The 20,843-nt window shown below is 40.5% G+C and overlaps 1 protein-coding gene and 1 long non-coding RNA gene across 2 annotated transcripts; one reads left to right on the top strand and one right to left on the bottom strand.

The window, feature by feature from the left end:
* Positions 1-5,033: 5,033 nt before the first annotated feature.
* LOC112560544 (40S ribosomal protein S13) lies at positions 5,034-8,403 on the bottom strand. Its single transcript, XM_025232461.1, has 6 exons — positions 8,301-8,403; positions 7,404-7,452; positions 6,970-7,048; positions 6,081-6,250; positions 5,589-5,689; positions 5,034-5,323 (listed from the first exon to the last, which is right to left on the bottom strand). The coding sequence occupies exons 1-6, from the start codon at positions 8,321-8,323 to the stop codon at positions 5,290-5,292; spliced, it is 456 nt and encodes a 151-aa protein (XP_025088246.1). The 5' UTR covers positions 8,324-8,403; the 3' UTR covers positions 5,034-5,289.
* Positions 8,404-17,541: 9,138 nt separating this feature from the next.
* On the top strand, positions 17,542-19,989 carry LOC112560074. Its single transcript, XR_003098469.1, has 4 exons — positions 17,542-17,688; positions 18,779-18,932; positions 19,437-19,500; positions 19,678-19,989. It is a non-coding gene; the product is annotated as an uncharacterized LOC112560074 (long non-coding RNA).
* The last annotated feature ends 854 nt before the right edge of the window (positions 19,990-20,843 follow it).

Below are 20,843 nucleotides of genomic sequence, written 5' to 3'. Positions count from 1 at the left end.
TGGGGCTTAGCGGCGACAACACGAATAATTAGCCGACACAAGCATCCGAAACTCTCCCGTCACGATCACGTATTTCATTCAGATTCTGTATGAAAGCACGGATAAATATTTATGGGACAATACAAATAATGTGAACACGCATAACCAAGCTCGCAATCCCATGTTCTCTTCTTTCCTTCCTCCCCCATCTCTCTCTCATGCAGGTTTCTGGCCGCCTGTGCTTTGTCAGGTTCCCCCGTTTATCTGCTGAAAAGAAGCCGCCGGAGCAAAAGCTGATAATCCTGCTGCCGATCTGAGAAAAGGTCCACGAACAGAAACGTTAATATGTTCTCTTATCAACATTCCAAGGCCCCCGGTAACGAGCGTGCCACCACAGCGACTAACAGAACCAGCTTCTCACGTGTGCACCTTCGCTTTCGGAAGGGGGAGTCGGGGGAAATCGGTTTTATTCTGTTGGTATGAAGCAACAGCAGCTGTACAATGTTTCCCCACTTGCTACTAGGCGTGGAGCTACAACAGATGTGTTAGCTCTCCTTGTCCACTTTACATCTCTTGCTCTGCTCTCGGTTAACACTCATCGTCTAGTCGAAGTCTATTCTTTCTCTCATATATATATATGCATGCGCACATGCACGCACACTAACACATTATTTTAATTTAATCATTTATGTGGAAAGCACCAGACTCCGCGGGTACTGCCACCTAAGGACGGCCCCAGGGTCTCAACGTCTTCGTAATACGGACGCTGACCCTGATTACCCCATGTTGCCCCCCCGGGAAGTGATTTACCTTGACCTCCTAACTACGGTCCCCACCCCTCTCCCCGGTGGTTAGCGGCTCGACGAAGAAGCAGAAGATCGTGGAGGTTAAAGACCGGGAGGAGACACTTGCAGCCACTAGGCGGTGGGACTCTTCACCTCAAACTAGGACAAGCTTAGAGTTGTGATATCCTCCATCTATTGCTTCTCCTGGCTTTAGTTCACAAAGCGTGGAGCTAAGATGGCACTTGCAGGTCTGTCACTATACTGCTTCTGAGTAGGCCAGTCATCTGCTATTAGTCTATACATTATAATAGTTATTGTAACCTAACTACTTGCTTCTAGTTCTGCACTAAATAGTTATTCTACTACTCTGGGTTACCTAGGTATTATTGCAAGTTCAAGACTCTCTACTATTTGTCCCTGGCCCCTGGTTGTGGACCAGCTAGTCGCTACCTTTCCGGACAAGCTATTAGCTACTAATTTCAGTGAATCCCTACTAGCTCGCCGAGGATGAGACTACTGGGACATTCCTAGATATGCACCTTGTCAACCGCGAGGACCATTGTGTACAGATGACGACAGAAAGAGGTTTACTGAAATCAAACAATCTCTCCCCCTCCTCTCTCTGAAGCCATTGAGCTCTTCCACAAAAAACACAATGGCCGAGATCTTGAAACTGCTGCGGTCCAAGGAAAACTTTGACTTTTGCGTTCAGAGACAAGCGATTACTGAGCAAAACTCACTGCAAACAAAATTTCAGACCGATGTGAATCGGGAGATTTTTTTATCCTATCGAAGCATGCCTTGCGATAAACCCATCACCAACATGAGTCGTATGCTCATCATAATCCAGAAACAATGTCAGCCAGTCCGCCAAGCTGACTCTGACTGACAGTCCTCGAAACCTTTGCTAGCATCCTCCCCCAGCCACCACCACCAAAAAAAAAAAAAAAAAAATCGCGACGAAACAAATCCAAGGGCCAGTGCAAGGTCTGCCAAAATTGGGTTACGATGCAGAGGATACTGGAAAGATAAGCGTTTTGGTTATCTTTCTTCACATCTCACTCTTTTGCACATGTGGGAGGGGGCAACGGTTTCGCTCTACTCTTGTTACTTATCATATCATCATATCTACCGGCATATCATATCTTAACTCGACCCTCTTTCCTTACCATCTCAGCTAAGGACGTCGGCATTTTTACTTCTCCAGAACATCCGGCCATAAATTCTACCATCCTACCATCCCAACCCCTATCGCAGCTTACACCACCACACCCAAACCTCAAAAAAAAAAAAAAAAAAAAAGGAGCGCGTTCTTCTATTCTCGCATTGCTTTCCCATTGACACCTTGTAATTTTTTCTCGTCTTTGTCACTCGACAACCGGATTCGGCACCTTTTTAAAAAAAAAAAAAATCTTGTTGGCGTATACAGATACGGAAAAACTGACCAGCAGGGTAATTGTTTTGTAAGAGCCCTCGAACCTTTCAGTCGTTGGGGAGGGAGGTGTAAGAGCATTTTTCTTTGTGGGGTTGTTATATGGTCCCGCGCTTCTCGTCAAGAGAGATTCGCCCCGTGTCATGGGCATCTGGGTTACAGTTATGACACCTGTGTTAACATTGTCCTAGGTGGCGGCATTACTACAATGTTCACACATCAGTCAGTTCAAATCCCGACACCCTGTTAAAGAGTTCCTGCCCCACTCTTTCCCTTCACAATAAGGGGCAGACCGGTCAGCGCCTGTCACCAATACAGAGATGATCGGCTGCCCTGGGTTCAGTTCTCGTGTCGGGTTGTCTGTTTACAGGGCTGGCTGCCTTGTCGTGATAATAGTATTACTTGCTGGCTCGGGTAAAGTGTTAAGCGATGGTTGGACTGCTGTGGCCACTGACCAGGCGATTTGTAGCTTTAATCTGCTGACTGCAGGAACAGTCTGCGGAAAGGCGCAGCTCACGGAAAGGATGTCAACAGCGTCCAGGCTGCACTCTATCTCTCAGAAACAGATCGAGTGCGTGCAAGGCAATGGCTTCGTTTCTGAATGAGGATCTCAAAAAAAAAAAAAAATCCAGTACATGGGGACTTGATGCAAGAAACACATCTAGAGGCTCATTCAATTTCAAAGATCGCTAGCCAGACAACTTCTTCGACGATGATTGCCTAATCCTTTGTCACGCCCATATTCTCCACTTCAACTGTTGTTTCAAAATTTTACGGTGCAATCTCCAATGCCAGTGTTTTGGTGACCCCACTAACCATACTTACAACTTTTGTACCAAATGCTTAATGCAACATGGCGGTCTCCGTGAACCTACCCAGACCCGTTTTCAACATGATAATAAATAACGCATTTTTTATTCACAATTCAACGTCAACTCGCGATTTCTCTTTCCATTTCCTTGTTATACTCCTTCAACAACATTAGGCTTTACCTCTACCTACTTAATTTCACTGCTTTCGATGACTGATCTTCACTGATCGAAGAAATATTCTGCATCTAAGCTTGAGGCTTCTGGCAACAGGAAGCACTACAGGCTTGACCTGAAGTGTCCTGGCTGCCCACAAGTTACCAAGTAAAAAAAAATCAACCGAAAACACAAGTCCACAGAGACAAACAACTCTCGTGCGATGCTCGAGAACTGATGACGTAATGTCCCTGATGTTAATCGCTGCCAGTGGTCGAGAGTCCTTTCTGGCAGGTTGAGGTGTGCTGCTCCTGCTGCTGCCGTGCCCACCAAAGGCGGTGAAGGGTCAAACTACTAGAGATAAACTTTGAATTGCTCGTCGTTAAGAGGTTTGGACTTGTGCACTTCACACAACTCTGCAATCACCTCTCATAAGCTATTGCTGTCGCGTTCTTATACTTTCTTAAATAGAAGTCTACAGAGCAGGAGACTTACTTGAAACGTGAGAACTTACTTTAAAAAGTACATCTTCTGTAGAGTGAAAAGATAGCATAAGATGGGAGGCATGTCATAGGACGCTTTGCCCTTCCCTTTCAATAATTATTGCACTCCTGTGAGCATTGGTAGTCTGAGGTTTTGAACATGGACTAGAACTTGCTGCGTTATCTCAGCTCATATCGTTAACTGCAATCAGCTACAGCTTTCAGTAATGAGATCAGTGAATTGTCATGTCTGGTCGAAGCCTAGTTAATACCTGCATGTGCTTTGAATTAGACAAGGACAAATTTGAAATCTTCCTTTTCCCCAAATGCTACGTTCCTAGCACATCTTGCAGGGACCACCTTTGAAGCTTTAAAGGATGGCGGTATTATTTTCCTCTTTCATGAATACTTCCTTTCGTGCTGTTTTAGTTTGCTACTGAATTTGTTTCCCGCTGGCATGGAGCTCAGTCAAGCAGAGAAATGGGATTTTTTCTTATAAAGCCACAAATCTTCTGTAATATTTGTAAACCTGCTCCTATTTGATAGTAATCATAATACAAAAGTAAATATAGTCCACTAAATTCCTCAAACATGAAAGATACCAAAACAATTACTACTAGACTCATCCTCCTTTGGATCTTCTAATATAAAGAATGCTTCACATTTTATATGCTTTACGATTAATTTGTGAAATATAAATTTTATGCATATTAAGAAAAATTGCATCCATGATACGAGTTTATAACTATACCTAGCTATTTTTGTCACTCCCCATGTTGATGGCAAAGAGCGCACTCAGTTGCATGGGAAGCAACTCTTGCTCTTAAAATCAGTTGCAAGAGGCGACAACAGGACCTGTCCATCAATCCACGAGATCTCGGGCTAGATTACAACAGGGCCTATCTATTAAAGCATAAAATTTTATTTTTAAGGTCAAAATAATTTTGCACGGAGCTTGGGAACAGAAAAGACTGCAAAGGTATTTTTATGATCCGTGCGGCTATTTTAATCGTCATGCAGACCAAGCACTATTTCACATCCATGCTATTATCTGCTACCATCTAGCCAACCCTTACCTAATGAGGTGATGCATGATATACCAATGCAGGTTAACATGAAGTGGTCTTAAGATGGTAGTGGCAATGTTAAATTTTGCATTTTGACGCTGAAGCCTACAAGTGAAAAATATCCAGCATTTACACCTGCTACGTCTAAGACTAAATAAACTTTGCACTTTTAAAAAGTGACACCCTATTACAGGCATATGAAAAGATTTCAATGTTATTGTAACTCTTCTGAAGTCCTTTTTAAAAGCAAAGTTAATACGAGAGCACAAGCAAATTTCCAGTTTATTTATTTCTACCGTCCACTAAAATGCATGAATACAGTATTAGACACGCAGAAGTGTTTTAATTTTTTTCTCTAGAAATATACTTAATGGTATTTGGATTTTTAACAGTGTTGTTTCATGACAGAGGGCAGTGTATCTTTTTAACATTTTTTTCCCACCATGCTTTATTTCTGAAAACTTTTAAATTTGCACCAGAGTCAACGCGGTCTTCTCTTTCATTTTGACGTCAAACACACCACACAGATAAAGAATTGTTCCCTCAGTCAAGATTTATTAATAACTGATGTCCACGAATTTAAGCAACAAGAGCAGAAGCGGTGGCAGACTCGCTGAAAAAAAAAAAAAAAAAACAAAAATAGAAATTTATGTTGTTGTCCAATCAGTAATTCTCACAAAATCTAAAAAGGCTATAGTTGTTCTATTGTTACACTTTTCTCACTACCTCTTACAATCTTTCATAGAACCTACCAATATATGTTAACTTGTTTTCCTCTCCCACTGTCTACTACACTGCATGACCTTTCACAAGTTTTACGAGCATGTTTACTGTTTTCAGGAAACTTAACATTGACACCGTACACAAAAAAAACTTACTACTTCCAGTTAGGAGGAAGAACTTTCCTCGTTTTGTAATAACGTGCCAGGCGGTGGATGCGGCTCTCCACAAGAATGAGCCTGAACTTGGCGTCTTTGTCCTGGAAAGTCCAATGAACACAGAATTTATGATCCAATTTATATACCCTAATAAATGATACTCCAGCTTTTTCAGTATTTGGCAGGGTACATCAAGCAATTTCACACACAAGAACTTGGCGTACCTAAAATTTCAATTAATCTATAACACCCACATGTGAATGGCCTATAAAGCCCATGAGTGCAACTATTTTTAATATTTTTAAGGCAAAAGTTGTCCCACTTGCTAGTCTGTAGTAAGACTGCAGTTCTGACAGAGCAGCTTTATTTTATTGATTGCAATTTTCTGCTACTCAGAAAACGTGAAATATAGTTTGACAGCTAGACACAATCACTGGTCATGGTTAACTACACAAGATGGTTGGAAATACTGGTAAGTAGAAATATACTTGCCTTTCTGTTGCGCTCCAGATGCTTGCGAATGTTAACTGCCTTCTTGATGAGGGAGTACAAATCCTCTGGGAGGTCAGGGGCCAAACCCTTAGCCTTGAGGATTCTCAAAATTTTGTTGCCAGTTACATGGCGAACTTGTGCAACTCCATGTGAATCACGAAGCAATACACCTAGAAAAGACAGTTTTAGCAAGAGCTATAAATCTTTCATGTCAACACAAACTTTTAAAAGTGATCTCCATTTCAGATTACTGCTACAAAAGATTTTACATTTTGTTTTAATGAACAAAGGGAATCCCTAAAAAATTCACAAAAGGCAGCCATTATTTCAGTTGTCTGTAATATAGAAACTTGTTTTGGCCCCCTTAACTTTTCCAACTAAAGCCAATCAGTCACACACTAGGGCAGAATAAAGGTAAGATGCAAATTTATTTGCTTTCAGCACTTTACTCGTGTGCGCACATTACAAAAATGTTTTTTCAACACAGGTGTGCGAACGATCATTTTCACTTGGCATGAAATTTCTCAGGTGTGGTTTAATGGTGCATTCTGCTCCAGTCTAATGCTTGTAGATCTGTCTCGCTGACATCATGATCTAGGAACCTCATTAAGCAGAAGAACGATCTAATATTTCCATTCACTTTACTAAGCTACACAAATTTTGTCTCATGCTTGTAATGCATGGAGAGCCTGGATTTTACTGGGATATCATGCTATAAATTTTCACACCGATTCTTACAGTTGGGCTTAATAAAGAAGCAAAGATCCAATTTCCCAGTTGGAATTAATATATTGGTGCCTCTGATTTTGAGGCTTTAGCGTGTGGAAATCTGTTTTCAGAATAACCAATCCGTTATTTCTGGTTGATGTGTTAAAAGTGAAAAACTCACCTATTTGAGAAGGAGTGAGGCCTTTCTTGGCAAATTTGAATATTTGGTCTTGGACATCCTCAGATGACAATTTAAGCCACTACAAAAAGATAAAAACTTCTGTTTAGAACTTAAAATATTATAACAACACAACAACAAACTCATGCATTGTTGATTTCTCTTGCACTGTATATTCTTTACTTGCTGAATGTTGTCATTTTAAGATGTGCAAATGAAAGTAGCATTTCACCATTCAAATATGCTATTTTATGACAGCCTGTTTCAGAACATCTGATGTGGTGCATTATGTTCTCTTTGCCTTAAATGGTAAATCACATTGTAATAATCCACAGTTGGTTAGCTTTAAATGTACACAGCTACATCTTGTTTTATATATGCTGATGGACAAACATAAGCTGGAACTAAAGTAGTAGAGGATGACAAATGATCCTTACCGTTGGCACTGAACGCCTATATGGCAATGCAGACTGGGAGATACCCTTTCTGAAAATAGATTTTGAGATCACTTACTTGATATCTCTAAAGTACTGAAAGCTTAAGTTATCTTATTAAAGCACGACAGAAAGCTACAGCATAAAAGATGTGAAAAATTCACCATAGCACGAATTGCTAATTCCACTTGGCAAAAAATCAATATTATCCATCTTAAAGTGACTGAACAGAGTGGATAACTAAGACCTTCGCTATCACATCAATCAGGTATATTCAAATGCTTTAAACAGTAATCGAAAGTAAATAACTAGATCCTCCATAAAATAAAAAAAAGTACTGATGTAAGTTAAACTAGTGAGCAAAATTTATAGCCTGGCCTGTCACAACTCACAATAAGGTAAATTTCAGTCAAACTTGTGCACGATACTAGTGAGCGTTTTCACTTCATTTTCGAAGAGTTACAAAGGAACAGTAATTTTATTTAACATTTTTTGAAAGAAGATGAAAGCACAGAGTAATACTGAGGCATTCCCCAAGGGACGTAATGTAAATACTTGTAATATTAAGCACTTGATATGAACTATGTACTTCAACATTTAATTTAATTATATACTAAATATATGCATTACTCATCGATTATTGGTTAATATAATTTAACTAGAGGTTGTGGATAAGTGAATTATATGTTCTTCTAAAAAGGCTGTGCGCAGACACAAATGGCTTCTTTGCTTCACAACACGTGGGTTAGCCCAACCACACTCACGCTGTCCAAGTCGTCGATTCAAGAGAGAGAATTGCAAACGATGCACACATCAACTATTTCCTAAGTATATTAAACTACTAATGTTAAAATATGGCGAAAAAGATGTGGTAAATTCAGTGTAAATGGATTATCTTACCCAGGATTGTGCATACGACCCATGATGTCGGCTAGTCCCTTGCGGTAGAAAAGAACCCGGATGAGGAATCAAGGGACGCTATTCCTGTATCCTCCAGGTATGCAGTCCCTTAGTTTCTTAATGAATCTTGGACTTTGAACAGTAGACAGAAGTTAACTATTTTTACTAAAATATACCTCTATGTTTTAAGTAGTCTACAAATTACTATACATTCTGATTGTTTATTTTATATTAATATATTTTATGGTATTTTATGAACCACACGTATTGTTAATTTTAAAACTAGAAAACTGAATCAGATGGCTAGAAATAGTGAAATTGTCAACAGTTAAAGACTTATCTAAGCCTAAGTTATTTTAAAAACAGTGGGCGGGGATTGAGATATCAGTCACTCTTGCTTTTTTCTTTAACGTCAAAGGAAAGTTGTTAGTAAAATAAGTACCTTTCCTTTGTTTATAGAAATCTAAGGGACGTAAGGCCGCTGCAATTCAGGTGATTTTATAGTGGATTTCTTTCCCTTAGATTGGATTTTTCGTTCGCTCACACCTGCAGACTTTTCCAACAATCGTTATCGCTACACTTTCTTTTTAGGAAGTGGGTTTGGGACACAAATGCACACACACAGAGACAATTGCATCTTTCAGTGTTTTGGTATTTGAAGAGTTTGTTGATAATAGTAACCGTTTACTTCGGGTAGTAGCTGTTTACTGCATCTCCACATAATTTCACACTGGCACAGGCCGACTGTTGCTGCTACAGTGATATAGCGAGCATCGTCGGTTTCGTCATTCTTTCGCCTTCTTTCTCTTATACATAGACATTTAATGTATTTATTTCATTTAAAAAGTGACAAAAAATTGTGTTCGTCACGGTTCACACGTTTCAGTGGTGTGTGTGGATTTTGTTTTTGTTTATTTTATTTTTTTTTCGGCATCAGGACACGCTTGCTTGTTTTCTCTGAGTGCGAATTCCTTTGTTGATTACCACTACTGCGGTAGCCTCGACGCCTCTTCTTGCAAGTGTTGATGATCAGCCCACCCCCTCTTCTGTTAAAAAAGACTGCTGCATGACTGCTGGTGTGTGAATTAACACTTGTGCCCATCGATGAGGATCTGCACCACATCTACTCCAAGTGCCCGGCGCTGCTGTAGGTCTGGAATGTTGCTGGATCATTTGGGCGACTTTGCTCCGTGCTGACCACATACCTTCAGCACCCCGTTATTATGCATCATCTACCTACTATCCAATCGTGCAGTGAATGTCAACACAATAAGCTGCGGAGACTTTTTTTTCTCCTTTTTTTTTTTTTTTTAATTTTCTTTTTTTTGGTGGTGGTGCGTTGTGGCCCTTCCTGCATGTTACGTCCTCGATCACATTGTCTTCGGGATGCCAATGTTTGCTATATAACTAATTTTAATTGTTGCGTATTCTTCTTCGTGACAACCACGTCAATATCCCGACACCATTTTAGTCGTCACATGTCGAGATTCTTACTACAGCGCTCAGTCTTGTCGTTAGAATATGGTAGTGATGTTAATGAGCTGATCTTAGATACTAAAGTAGATATTCTGATGATGACGGACACCTGGTAATAATATGGTGCGATGCGTATCTCGCTGAACATCGGCCTGCTGGCTACACCTTCCACTGGGAGATCTGGGTAGATATTTGGTGACCTTAACTTCCATTTTGATGATCCAGTGAACCATGATATGAGCAGACTTGCTGATGCTCTGCACGATGGTGATCTTGCCCAACTCGCTCATGTTTCTACACACAGACGGGGTCATGTTTTTGGTTAGGTTTTTCGCTCATGTTGACTCAAGCTGCCTTTCCCTCGTCATCGATGAGGATGTTGATATCCTTAGCGATCACGAAGCCATCCTCCGCACGCTGTTGTTCTCACGACCTCGGGAGGCAAGCGCCGCGCGACATGCCGCTGTATCAGGCTATAGACTGCTACCTTCCTGTCTTTCCCTCCCTTTCCATTGTAGGATTCGTTAACATCTATCACTATCCTTCTACGTAGCAAACGCACGCGGCTCTCTACATCGGGTAGGACAACCGTTTATGTCCGACAGAGAGCGCGACAGGTGGAGCGGTTCCCATATATTTTGCCGGGTGGGTGTCGGGAAACCAATTCCGGTGCCGGAGCCTCACCGCTCTATGAGTGTCTCCGGTTGCTCGGCGATGCATCAGCTAGTGAATCACAATACTGCTGGTGCCTTGCACCTGAACTTGGCACAAACACTTCGTGGCGCACTTACAAAACTATACATAAATATATCTGACTCGCTCGCGCACACAAACAAACGAGAGGGGATATAAACCGATGCACACATTGTAAACAGCACTCAAGTGCGTCTGAGTTAGACAGTCAGCAAGAGTAGGGAAGGACAAACTGATGAGTAATATGAGATTAGTTTTTAAAAGAAAGAAAGAAAGAGAGACAAAAAGTGAAAAAGAAGAAGGATTGGAAAAAAAGGTGAATGTAGAGATTATTTTCACTTTTTCATGTCGTGGTTGTAGGCTTTCCTGCAACGGTCGAAACCTTACAGAGAGCCTTCATTTCTATTAACTAGGGGAGTGAATGGGGTAGGGTTGTAGGAATAGGCCGGAAAAAGCTGGAGATAAAAAGAAAAACAAATCATCACAGCCAGAGGCGGCGTTAGGAATGCTCGGGGCCTGGGGCAGACCATCCGCGCGGGGCCGGGGTAATGGAGTACGTGTATCAACATCCCTATTGATGTGATGCCGGAAGCACTGATTTATATACAGTTAGATAGGCTTGATCAATTTCACGAAATAACCACGAATTTAGTGTTTTAATTGTTCGTAACCTTTCCCACCGTTTGTGACAGTAGCGGCTTTTTTCTTAAAGTGAAATAATATGGTGACGATAACTTCATAAACTGCTTGTTGTTATTGTCGGGTTTAACGTGAAGACATGGGTTCAATAATTTGCTTAATTAGAACTTAGAAGTGTTTTCTGAAGGTCAGGTGTTTTGTTGTTTTTTTTTTTGTCACAACTTGTTTAACACAGCTAGCAATGAGTCAACACGAGACATGCAATAAAGAGATGACGACTAGGCTGTATATCAGGGGCGGGCAACTTCTCCGGTCGGCGGGCCGGATATGGGGAAATGAAGTCCTTGGCGGGCCGCTGATTTTTTTTTCCCTAAACGTCCCAGTGAAGGGAACAACTTCGGAAGCCTTCGGAAGCGTGACGTCAGTGACCTTGGCCGACTGCGCTCAGAAAAATCATTGCTTCAATCTTTGGATGCTTTGAAAAAGCTATGAAACTTGCTCTGATGCTAATTCAACTACTGTTAAACACTATTAAGGGCTGCATAAAGTTAATTGCTACAGTCAAAATAACACAAGGCCTAAAACTAATGAGAGGTAAAGGTAAAATAAATGAGAGCCCAACACAACACAATGTTTAACTACAAGTAGGTTAGATTAGAGAGTTCTGTGAGCTCTGGAGAGCATTCTTGCATGTTACTGTTCACAACTTGTGTACAGAGGCTTGCATGGACTTTTGGTGCACCATGTTTTTCACTTCATTGCGACCAGGGCCGTGCTTAGGGGCAGGCGGACGAGGCATCTGCCTAGGGCCCCGCGCTTCAAGGGGCCCCGCGCTTTTGATTGATATTTTAACTAGGCAGGTATGTTACTGATGTGTGACCACTCTGTGAACCGACATGGTGGAGGCACGCCCCTGGCGCTGCAGCCTGTAAGCGAGAGACATCAAGGCTGCTTTTTTTCGTAGTTACTAAGCAACACTGAGACTTTCTTTAACCGTATCTCCATCACCAAGCAAACAACTACATTAGTCTACACAGTAGATCCTTGATACAATGAGACTATATTATCCTGTAATACTATCGCAGCCAGCAAAATAGAACACATTATTGCAAAACATTTTAAAAACTGCTGTCCCGCAAATATTAGGCTTATAAATTGATCACGGTGGTTCGTTTGCTCTTTGCCGACAAAGCTCCCGGTAAAAAGGAGATACTATCTACCGACCATCCCTCCCCAAAAGCCACCTCGGAATCTTTCTTATTGTGCGCTAGTTGTCTTCAAGGAAGCTGTCATATATGGTGCTGTATATTGAGTTTTGCGGTGGCTGCGACATTTGCTTTTCGAATTATCACATATATTTGAATGTGTTTTTAAAGGAGCTTCGTGTAACGTATATTTGTTTCACGATGAAGAAGGGAAGAAACGAAAAGTTTACAGATGTGTTATGAGTTATGACATAAGTGTTAGTTTGTCCACGTTTTCATTAAATTTCTCCATGTTTTGAACACCACAATCAAGGTAGAGGCAAATTATGTTTTAGTTTAGAGGCCAGTGACTAAGATGACAGCAACTTCCACCCATGCCGGCCATCGTGGGCCGTAATGCATTGTTGCTGACAACACGACAAAAGGGAAAGGGGGTGGGGGTGTGATAGTTTCTGGAAGACTCCACGGAATGGACTGGGAATTAAATGCTCGGGGTTTGGAGCAATTGGAGGTGTAGACTGATATTTTTATGACATAGACGAGTCAGCGGTAAAGTCGCCGTGTGTTTGACCTGACACTTAATTTTCCCATCCCTTTCGATCGGAGTCATTGGACCAAAGAAAGCTTGGACAGTTGGACCTTAGATAGCGATAGTCACTTCATTTCACACCGCACTCTCCTGTCTGTCGCACGCTGTCTTCTACACTCGAAAAGCCGAGATACGCGGCACTTTGTTATTATGGTAAGTACACTAGTTTTTTATTTATGCTTCTATGATTTTCTGTTTATTGGCAAATAGCATTTGACAAGGCAGGAACATCAGTGTCAATGAGAGTGACTAGCGTCTCAAATTGACTGACAATAATGAAGTTTCTGAGAAAAGCTCATTAAGTTTGTAGCACTCTAGTAGTGTATGAAGTATAATGTCTTTGGGTTGTAGATTTGCATCTATATTCTAGAATGTTCAGCACGGCAGCAATGTAAAAGGTAGAATTCCTTGTGCGAGGGAGGAAGTGATGTTCAATAATGTAGCGATGTTCACAGTAAAATGTCTTGTGCGAGGGAGGAAATGATGTTCAACAATGTAGCAATGTTCAAAGTAAAAATGTCTTGTCTTTGCGCGAGGGAGGAAGTGATGTTCAACAATGTAGCGATGTTCAAAGTAAAATGTCTGCGAGGAAGGGCTAGAATGTTCGAGGGTAGGGAGAATAAATAGTAGGACTGACAGTGAATTTGAGAGAGAGCAGTTAGGCCAGACGCTGAGCAAAACTGAATAAAACACTTCAGTGCGGAATTCAATCTGTGTTATTTCTGGTACGACAGCCCACTCTATGTAGCCATATTAGTACTGTATAACTTTGTTCTATGAACTATTACGATTTAGCTAAAATATGCTAAACATTTCTATTTTTATGTCATTGTCACAAAACCTTCTGATCTCCTTAAGTATTAAAAGTATTAACAGTTACTAGCTAACTAGTCTTTAAAACAGTTGCTTTGTCTTCTAAAACTGAGCAGGTATTTTAACAGATAATGACTGATGAAGGTCTCGGCTCGCAGGAACAATCCATTTCGACTGTATTATCGAACTTTTCGTGAGTCGTAAAGCCCGCAAAGCAATACTGCTGTAATTTTAAGGCAATAGATACAACAGGTATTGAATAGACCTATATTATCAGAGCGGACATTTTTTTTTTCCCTTCCTGTTGTTTGAACGGTGATTTACGAGTGCATTAGTATTGCCGAACATTCGCGTTTTTTCTCTTTTTAGTATTACATCAGTCGTTTGATTGCTTTCAGAGTCACTTTTGAGCAAAACAAAACAACGCTCCAAGAAAGAAAATGAATAGACACAGGGACATTGGTCGCCATTATCCTAGCGGTAGCCAAAAACGTGCTTTGCAATCTAAGAGACAGGAATCAGCGAAAAAACAACGTGGAGCGATCGACAGGTACCTTGTCCAAGCGTCGGCTTCTGAACCGCAGCAAGTTGTTGAACAGTTGCAAAACACAAAACTATGAAAATTAATCAAGAGAATGTGTTACAGACACATGCTCCACCTCCACCTGCACTAGTCACCGCGTCCGATGAATTGGTTGATCGTCTCGATGGTGGAAAATCTGACCATAGGCCTTCTAGTGAGACCATTCAAAACTGTAGTGAATGTAATGACAATTCGTCTGACCAAGATGATCTAATTCTAAAGGACGTAAATATGACTATAAGTGACAGTGATGTCCATGATGGTGGACAACACACCAATACTTTCTTGTGAATTTCGAGGATCCTGCATTTTGGCCCGACTGCCTAAGCACTTCTGATCGAGACTTCTTGGTAATGAAGGTGCTAAAACAAATTGAAGATATGGAATTTCCGAGAGACTGTGAAACAAAAACGCAGATTTTCAATTAACTACCTGAAGAGATGCTTACCAATGGACAAATTGGGAAGCGTCAATGGCTGGTGTACTCCAAATCGAAGGACTGCGTCTTTTGTTTCTGCTGCAAACTGTTTGCAAACGCGAATTGCGCTTTAGCGTCTGATGGATTCCGTGATTGGAAAAATGCAAGCGTTCGTCTTTCTGAGCATGAAAGATCAGAATCTCACATGACAGCAATTAAAGAGTGGCTGGAACTTGAATTACGACTGGATAAGAAATGCACAGTGGACAAAATTAACCAGCAAATAATTTAACGAAGAGAGGTCTCGATGGCGAAGCGTTTTTGAACGTCTGCTTGCTATTGTGCAGTTCCTAGCAGAACACAACATGGCACTCCGTGGATCAGTCGACAAACTGTATGAGCCACACAATGGTAACTTTCTTGGGCTAGTTCAACTGATTGCTCGATTTGATCCGATCATGCAAGAGCACTTGAGAGGGTAATGACCGGTGAAATTCATGATCACTACTTGGGAAATCGAATTCAGAATGAACTGATTTCTCTCATGGGAAACAAGGTGCAATCGACTATCATCAAGAGAATAAAATCTGCAAGTACTTTAGTGTGATACTAGACTGCACACCTGACATCAGCCACGAGGAGCAAATGTCGTTAACAATACGGTACGTTTCAGACGGTTCGTCGATGACGTTCCTCCAGGAGTCTATGAACATTTTCATTTATTCATTGTTGTTTCTGAAGTACGGGAGAGATCTGACTAATGTCCTTCTAGAAGAGCTAGAAAAAACTGGGCTAGATTTTGCTGATATACGTGGCCAAGGTTACGACAACGGCGCCAACATGAAAGGAGAAAAGTCTGGAGTCCAAGCGCGTCTTAGGGAAATAAATCCACGCGCCTTATTTTCCCCTGTGCATGTCACAGTTACAACCTCCTGCTTGGTGATATGGCCAAATGTTGCCCAGAAGGTATGACATTTTTCGGCATCCTGCAACGATTGTTACCTTCTCTTCTCTGGATCTGGAAAAGGTGGAAAATCTTGCGTCAGTTTGTGACAGACCTGACTCCAAACCTTTATGTGAAACACGATGGGAGTGTCGTGTAGACAGCGTGAAAGCTGTGAGGTATCAGGCTGGAAACTTTTATGACGCATTGGTCAACTGTCGGAGGAAACGAACGATCCCAAAACTCGAAGTGAAACTGAATCACTGGCTAACGAACTGAAGAATTTCAATTCCTTGTTTCCTTGTGCTTCTGGTATGACTTGTTGTTTCGAATAAACACGGTCAGTAAAGAACTTCAAGGTCTGACTGCGGATTTTTCAGATGCCACTAATGGCTTGGAGGGCATTTGCAACATGGCTGACAGATTATCGTCAAAATGGATTTTCAAGCTCTCTGATTAATGCCAAGAGAAATTGCAGAGGATTTGGATACAGAACCAGTTTTTAAAGCTACACGAATTAGAAAGAGAAGGAGAATGTTTGATTACGAACAATACGAAGGAGAAGATGTAGGAGGAAGAAACGCCAGGAGGATTTCCGCATCAACTGCTTCAACATAATAGTGGATACAGCAAATTGCGTCTCTTCAAAGAAGATTTGAACAATTAAGGAATCATAATCAAATTTTGGATTTATCTACAACTTCAAGGAGTTGCCCAAAGTCGGTGCTGAAGTCATGTGGGAAGAATTTGGAAGATGTGTTAACACATGGAGAAAGCCGAGATGTCGATGGATACATGCTTGCCGAGAAATGGACGTATTGAAGTATGTTTTTCCAGATTCTGTGCATGGAGACCTTCGTAAGATGTTGACTTTCCTCTCCATTAAAGGACGATCATTCGATTTTCCGAATTTATTGGATTGCCTTAAGAATTGCCCTCACAATACCTGTGACAGTAGCTTCCGGAGAACGAAGTTTCTCGAAGCTGAAATAATTAAAACTTACCTGCGGTCAACGATGTGCCAAGATCGGCTGAGGAACATGGCCTGGCCATACTCTCCATCGAGAACAGGTATTTCGGGAATTAGATTTCAGTGAACTGATTGATGATTTTGCTTCAATGAAGGCCAGGAAAGTTCACTTGTAAATATTTTTAGTGTTGAAAACTTACATGTTATATTATGCCGTATGTTTACGTGTTGCTATGTTATTTGGTTACTAAATCTGAATGTCTTTCGCATGTACGTGTGTCGGTGTGTGTGTTGTGTGTTACTTAATGGCGGATGCAAACCATCAACTCAACCTCAACTACGACTGCAGACTGTAGGGTTCCTTCGTTGTAACCTATTGACGAACGTTACAAATAAATTAATCGTAGGCTTATGTTGTAATGTGTATGCAGCGTGCTGTCAATGATAAAAGACGAGATATCCCTGAGGAAAAAAGTGACTTTAGATCCCAACTAAAACCGTGTGATCGTGGCGTGAGGGCCCCGCACATGCCCTTTGCCTCGGGCCCCGCGGGCGCTAAGAACGGGCCTGATTGCGACGTAACGAAAAATAAATCAACCGGCTGGACCAACGACTGAAAAGTGGAAGTGGAAGCTTTACCTACGATCGAGTTAGAGGCAATAGCGTGAGGAACATTAAAAAAAATTGTGTGAGTATGATTTTGTTCTTAATTTAAGACATATTTTCTTCAATTGTTTGATATTTGATTCTATCGCTAACGGCATTGAGAGGCGAGTATTCAAGGCTCTAAATTTTAACCTTGAAGGTCTGGTTCTAACTGGATCTACGCTGCTCACGCATGCGCGTTAACTGTGACAGATGTTTCCTGCCTGAACTCCAAATAACCTCAACTACTTTCAGCCAATGGCGTACGTACACGGCGACCCTGGCCGCTAATAGCAACTACTTTTAGCCAATGGCGTACATACACGGCGAGCAGGCCGCCATTACAAATTCTTGCTTACGTTCGCCCATTTGCCCTGCGCTACGCTGAGTTTTAAAGTGCTCTTCGACAATACAGTAAGTTTATATAACTTATATATATACTCTAAACTAACTATACTATTTATTTATTAATTCCAACCATGTCCAAATTCAATGCAGAACACCACGCTCACAGAAGGATTAGAGCACAAGTTAAGAAATACACGAAAGCAATAAATGCAAAAGTTTTCCAGAAAGAAGTAGGGCTCAGCAGTTTTGAACCCTTGCAATTTGATGATTCTTTAGTCGTAAGTGATGATGCAGAGAATTCGGAGCTGTCAGAATTTCCTCAAATAAATTGCAATTACGATTTATCTGGCAATATTTCATCAGCTGTTAGCATCCATACGCCATCGGTTTCAGCTTCGCAAAATCTAGATCAGGATCAAAACGAAGCAGATGGAATGGAATTCTTTTCTTGATTATTAAGATCAGAGTCAACTGATGAAACATCGTTCTACTTGTGTTCAAGAAACATTTTTTTGCCCAGAGAATGAAACGGATGATTTTGGAATGCAATCTATTTAGTATAATTACTCATTGAATATGCATTAAAGTAAATAAATTAAAAAAAAAAGAAATTAGTCGGTTTAATGCATATGTGGTCCTTTGGCTGCAATAAAAATTCTTAAATGTTTTAGATCTAATGTTTTATAATTTTGAAATGACTTTTCTTCTTGGAGAAGGTTGCTGTTGTTTGAACAAAATGTCCTCTCAGTGCAGACATTAGGCTTTCTTCACATGCTGTTGAGCAGATTTCTTGCAGCCTTCTTAATATTTCATTTTATTAGTAATGAACAATTGTTTGCGTGTGGCAGTTGTTTGATGTTCGCGCCACTTAACCAAGTTGGATAAGGCATTATATATGGGATTCTGGGGGGAATTGTTTTTCTTTCCCATTTTATAATTTAAAAAAAATTGAAGTTTATAGGTAGAGCGAGAAAATGATTTTAAGCAAACAGATGAAAGAGCGTGATGACGAAAGAGAGTGAGTGACGAAAGTTTTCAGAATGCGTGTATGGATAACATAAATTATTTGCTGTTCACCTATTCTTTCTTCACTGATCGATACCAACACAACCAGGTACGGAGTGTAAGAAGTTTTTTTGCGTGTTTATTTTTTCAGCAACTGAAACCTCAAAAGGCGGCTCCCGCCACCGGAGAAAAAAAAAAAGAGTGATTCATCATCTAACTGGGTTTATCGAAACAATCGCAGAAGGATTATCTTTGGAAGAAGTCCTTCCATTGATGACATCAACAGATTCGTAGCTGCTGGAAAGGTAAACCATCATAAAGCCAGTAACTAAGGCTGTAAGGCAGGGGTGGGCAATTAATTTTCCCAAGGGGCCGGATGAGAAACTGGAATGGTTCTAGAGGGCCGGATGAGAAACTGGGATGGTTCTAGAGGGCCGGACTAATATAGTTAACTCAGTTTTATCCAATACTGTATATATAGTATATTTACTGGTGGGCGGCCAGCGGGCGGGCCGGTCAGAGACAGGAGGCGGGCCGGATCCGGCCCGCGGGCCGGCGTTTGCCCAGGTCTGCTCTAAGGTCATAGAGGAACAAGTGTTGTAAATAGTTGAAACATGCAGAAAAGGAAAACAGCATGCCTGAGATGAAATTTAAAACCAGGACATTCATTTATCTTTATTCATAATCAACTCTAAACTGTTGCCAAAACATCTCTTTAAAAAGTTATTGATTGCTATCAATGACAACATTTATCATCAAAAGACTTGGTCTCTTGGCCTTTTGAATGTGTGCTGGCGTTTTCTTTTCAGATACATTGAGATTGAAATAATCGGTGGGCGCGGCCAGCCACAAGTCTGAGTTGGCTTCAAATCAGTGAGTTTCTGCTCCATAGTAATGCGCACTAACAAAAGCCTCAAGGAAATATTTAGTTACAAAACATTTGGTCCCCAGAAGAATAAGTAGTCTTTCTTCTTTTGGAAATTGTAAATTCAGTTATATGAGAACATTGAGATGATGAAATTCTCAGACCAACGGTCTACCATTTTCCAGACTCCAGCGCAAGAGATGGAGCCCGTGCAGGAACCATGAATTGCCTTGACCTGACATCTGCTTGCTGGGATCCAGTTTTTGGTGTTAAATCTCTTGGAAATGATGAAGTTTATATTTCCTACAGACTTCACACTACATGATAATTGAAGAGACAAATGTTGCAATAGATCTTTATGTATAATATTAAATACTAACAGTACATAGTGACACATAAAATTATGTATGTTGGACATAGAGACAATATCAAGGTGTTGTAAATAATTGTCTTTATTGTTTTATAAACTTTTGCACATTAAAATACATATTTATTAATCCTTTTTCAGAAAACTTTTGTGTCTGCTGACAGAACATAACTTTACATAAAAAATCATTACAGGCTAAGAAGGAACATATCAAAATCCCAATCTAAATAACATCACTGATATGGATTACTAAGAAGAAATATTGGGTAGGTAATCTAAAATCCACAATGAAGCTCTGGCATCAATATTGCTCTGAATTAGCTTCTGAGCAAGCAAATGGCATTTGCATTCAAATGACAATAACATTTGATTCAATTATACATGTTTGAGTATCCTGCTAATAAGCAAAAAATATTAACAATATTCTGTCAACAGCAAATATTTTGATCAACAACATAAAAAGCATGACATCTTCAGCAAGGAATAAATTCTATATTGTTCACACTGTTTCACATCAACTTACCAAGTAACTTATCTGATCAGTTGGATATCGTCATGCTATTATAAATAAAGTGCAAAAGAACAAGAACTACAGTAAGGTAAATGTGCATTTTATATCTGAGAATAACTTTTCTGGTAATGTAAACTTATACAGATTGCAAGCATGCATTCTGAAAATAAATGCTGATTTCAAACTAAACAATTGCACTATAGCTACTCAATAGGCACTATGGATTTATGTAAATTTACAATGCAGCAACAAAGCCGAACTATTTTGTCTATGACTGGATTATCATCACCAGGCTTTGTTGCCATCAGGTCAATAGGCACTTCAGACTGCAAAATTCCAAACTTTCTGCGAACAAACCCTATAACTTTCTCAACATGAATTCGTACAGAGGCTATTTTTCTCGAATTTTCAACTTGTAGTGGGTGTAGTTGCTTTTTCCCATGGGTAAAATCTGGAATTAATAATTGAACTTG

This window comes from Pomacea canaliculata, linkage group LG3 (assembly GCF_003073045.1).
Source record: "Pomacea canaliculata isolate SZHN2017 linkage group LG3, ASM307304v1, whole genome shotgun sequence".
Classification (NCBI taxonomy): domain Eukaryota; kingdom Metazoa; phylum Mollusca; class Gastropoda; order Architaenioglossa; family Ampullariidae; genus Pomacea; species Pomacea canaliculata.
This window is presented reverse-complemented; position numbering and strand designations above follow the sequence as displayed.

Excerpts from the sequence above, each read along its gene's own strand:
- LOC112560544 (XM_025232461.1), bottom strand. The coding sequence starts at position 8,323 with ATGGGTCGTATGCACAATCCTGG. Across the intron at positions 6,251-6,969 it reads CCTCACTCCTTCTCAAATAG|GTGTATTGCTTCGTGATTCA; the intron begins GTGAGTTTTTCA and ends TGTCTTTTCTAG. Across the intron at positions 5,324-5,588 it reads CTTCCTCCTAACTGGAAGTA|CGAGTCTGCCACCGCTTCTG; the intron begins GTAAGTTTTTTT and ends TTTTTTTTTCAG.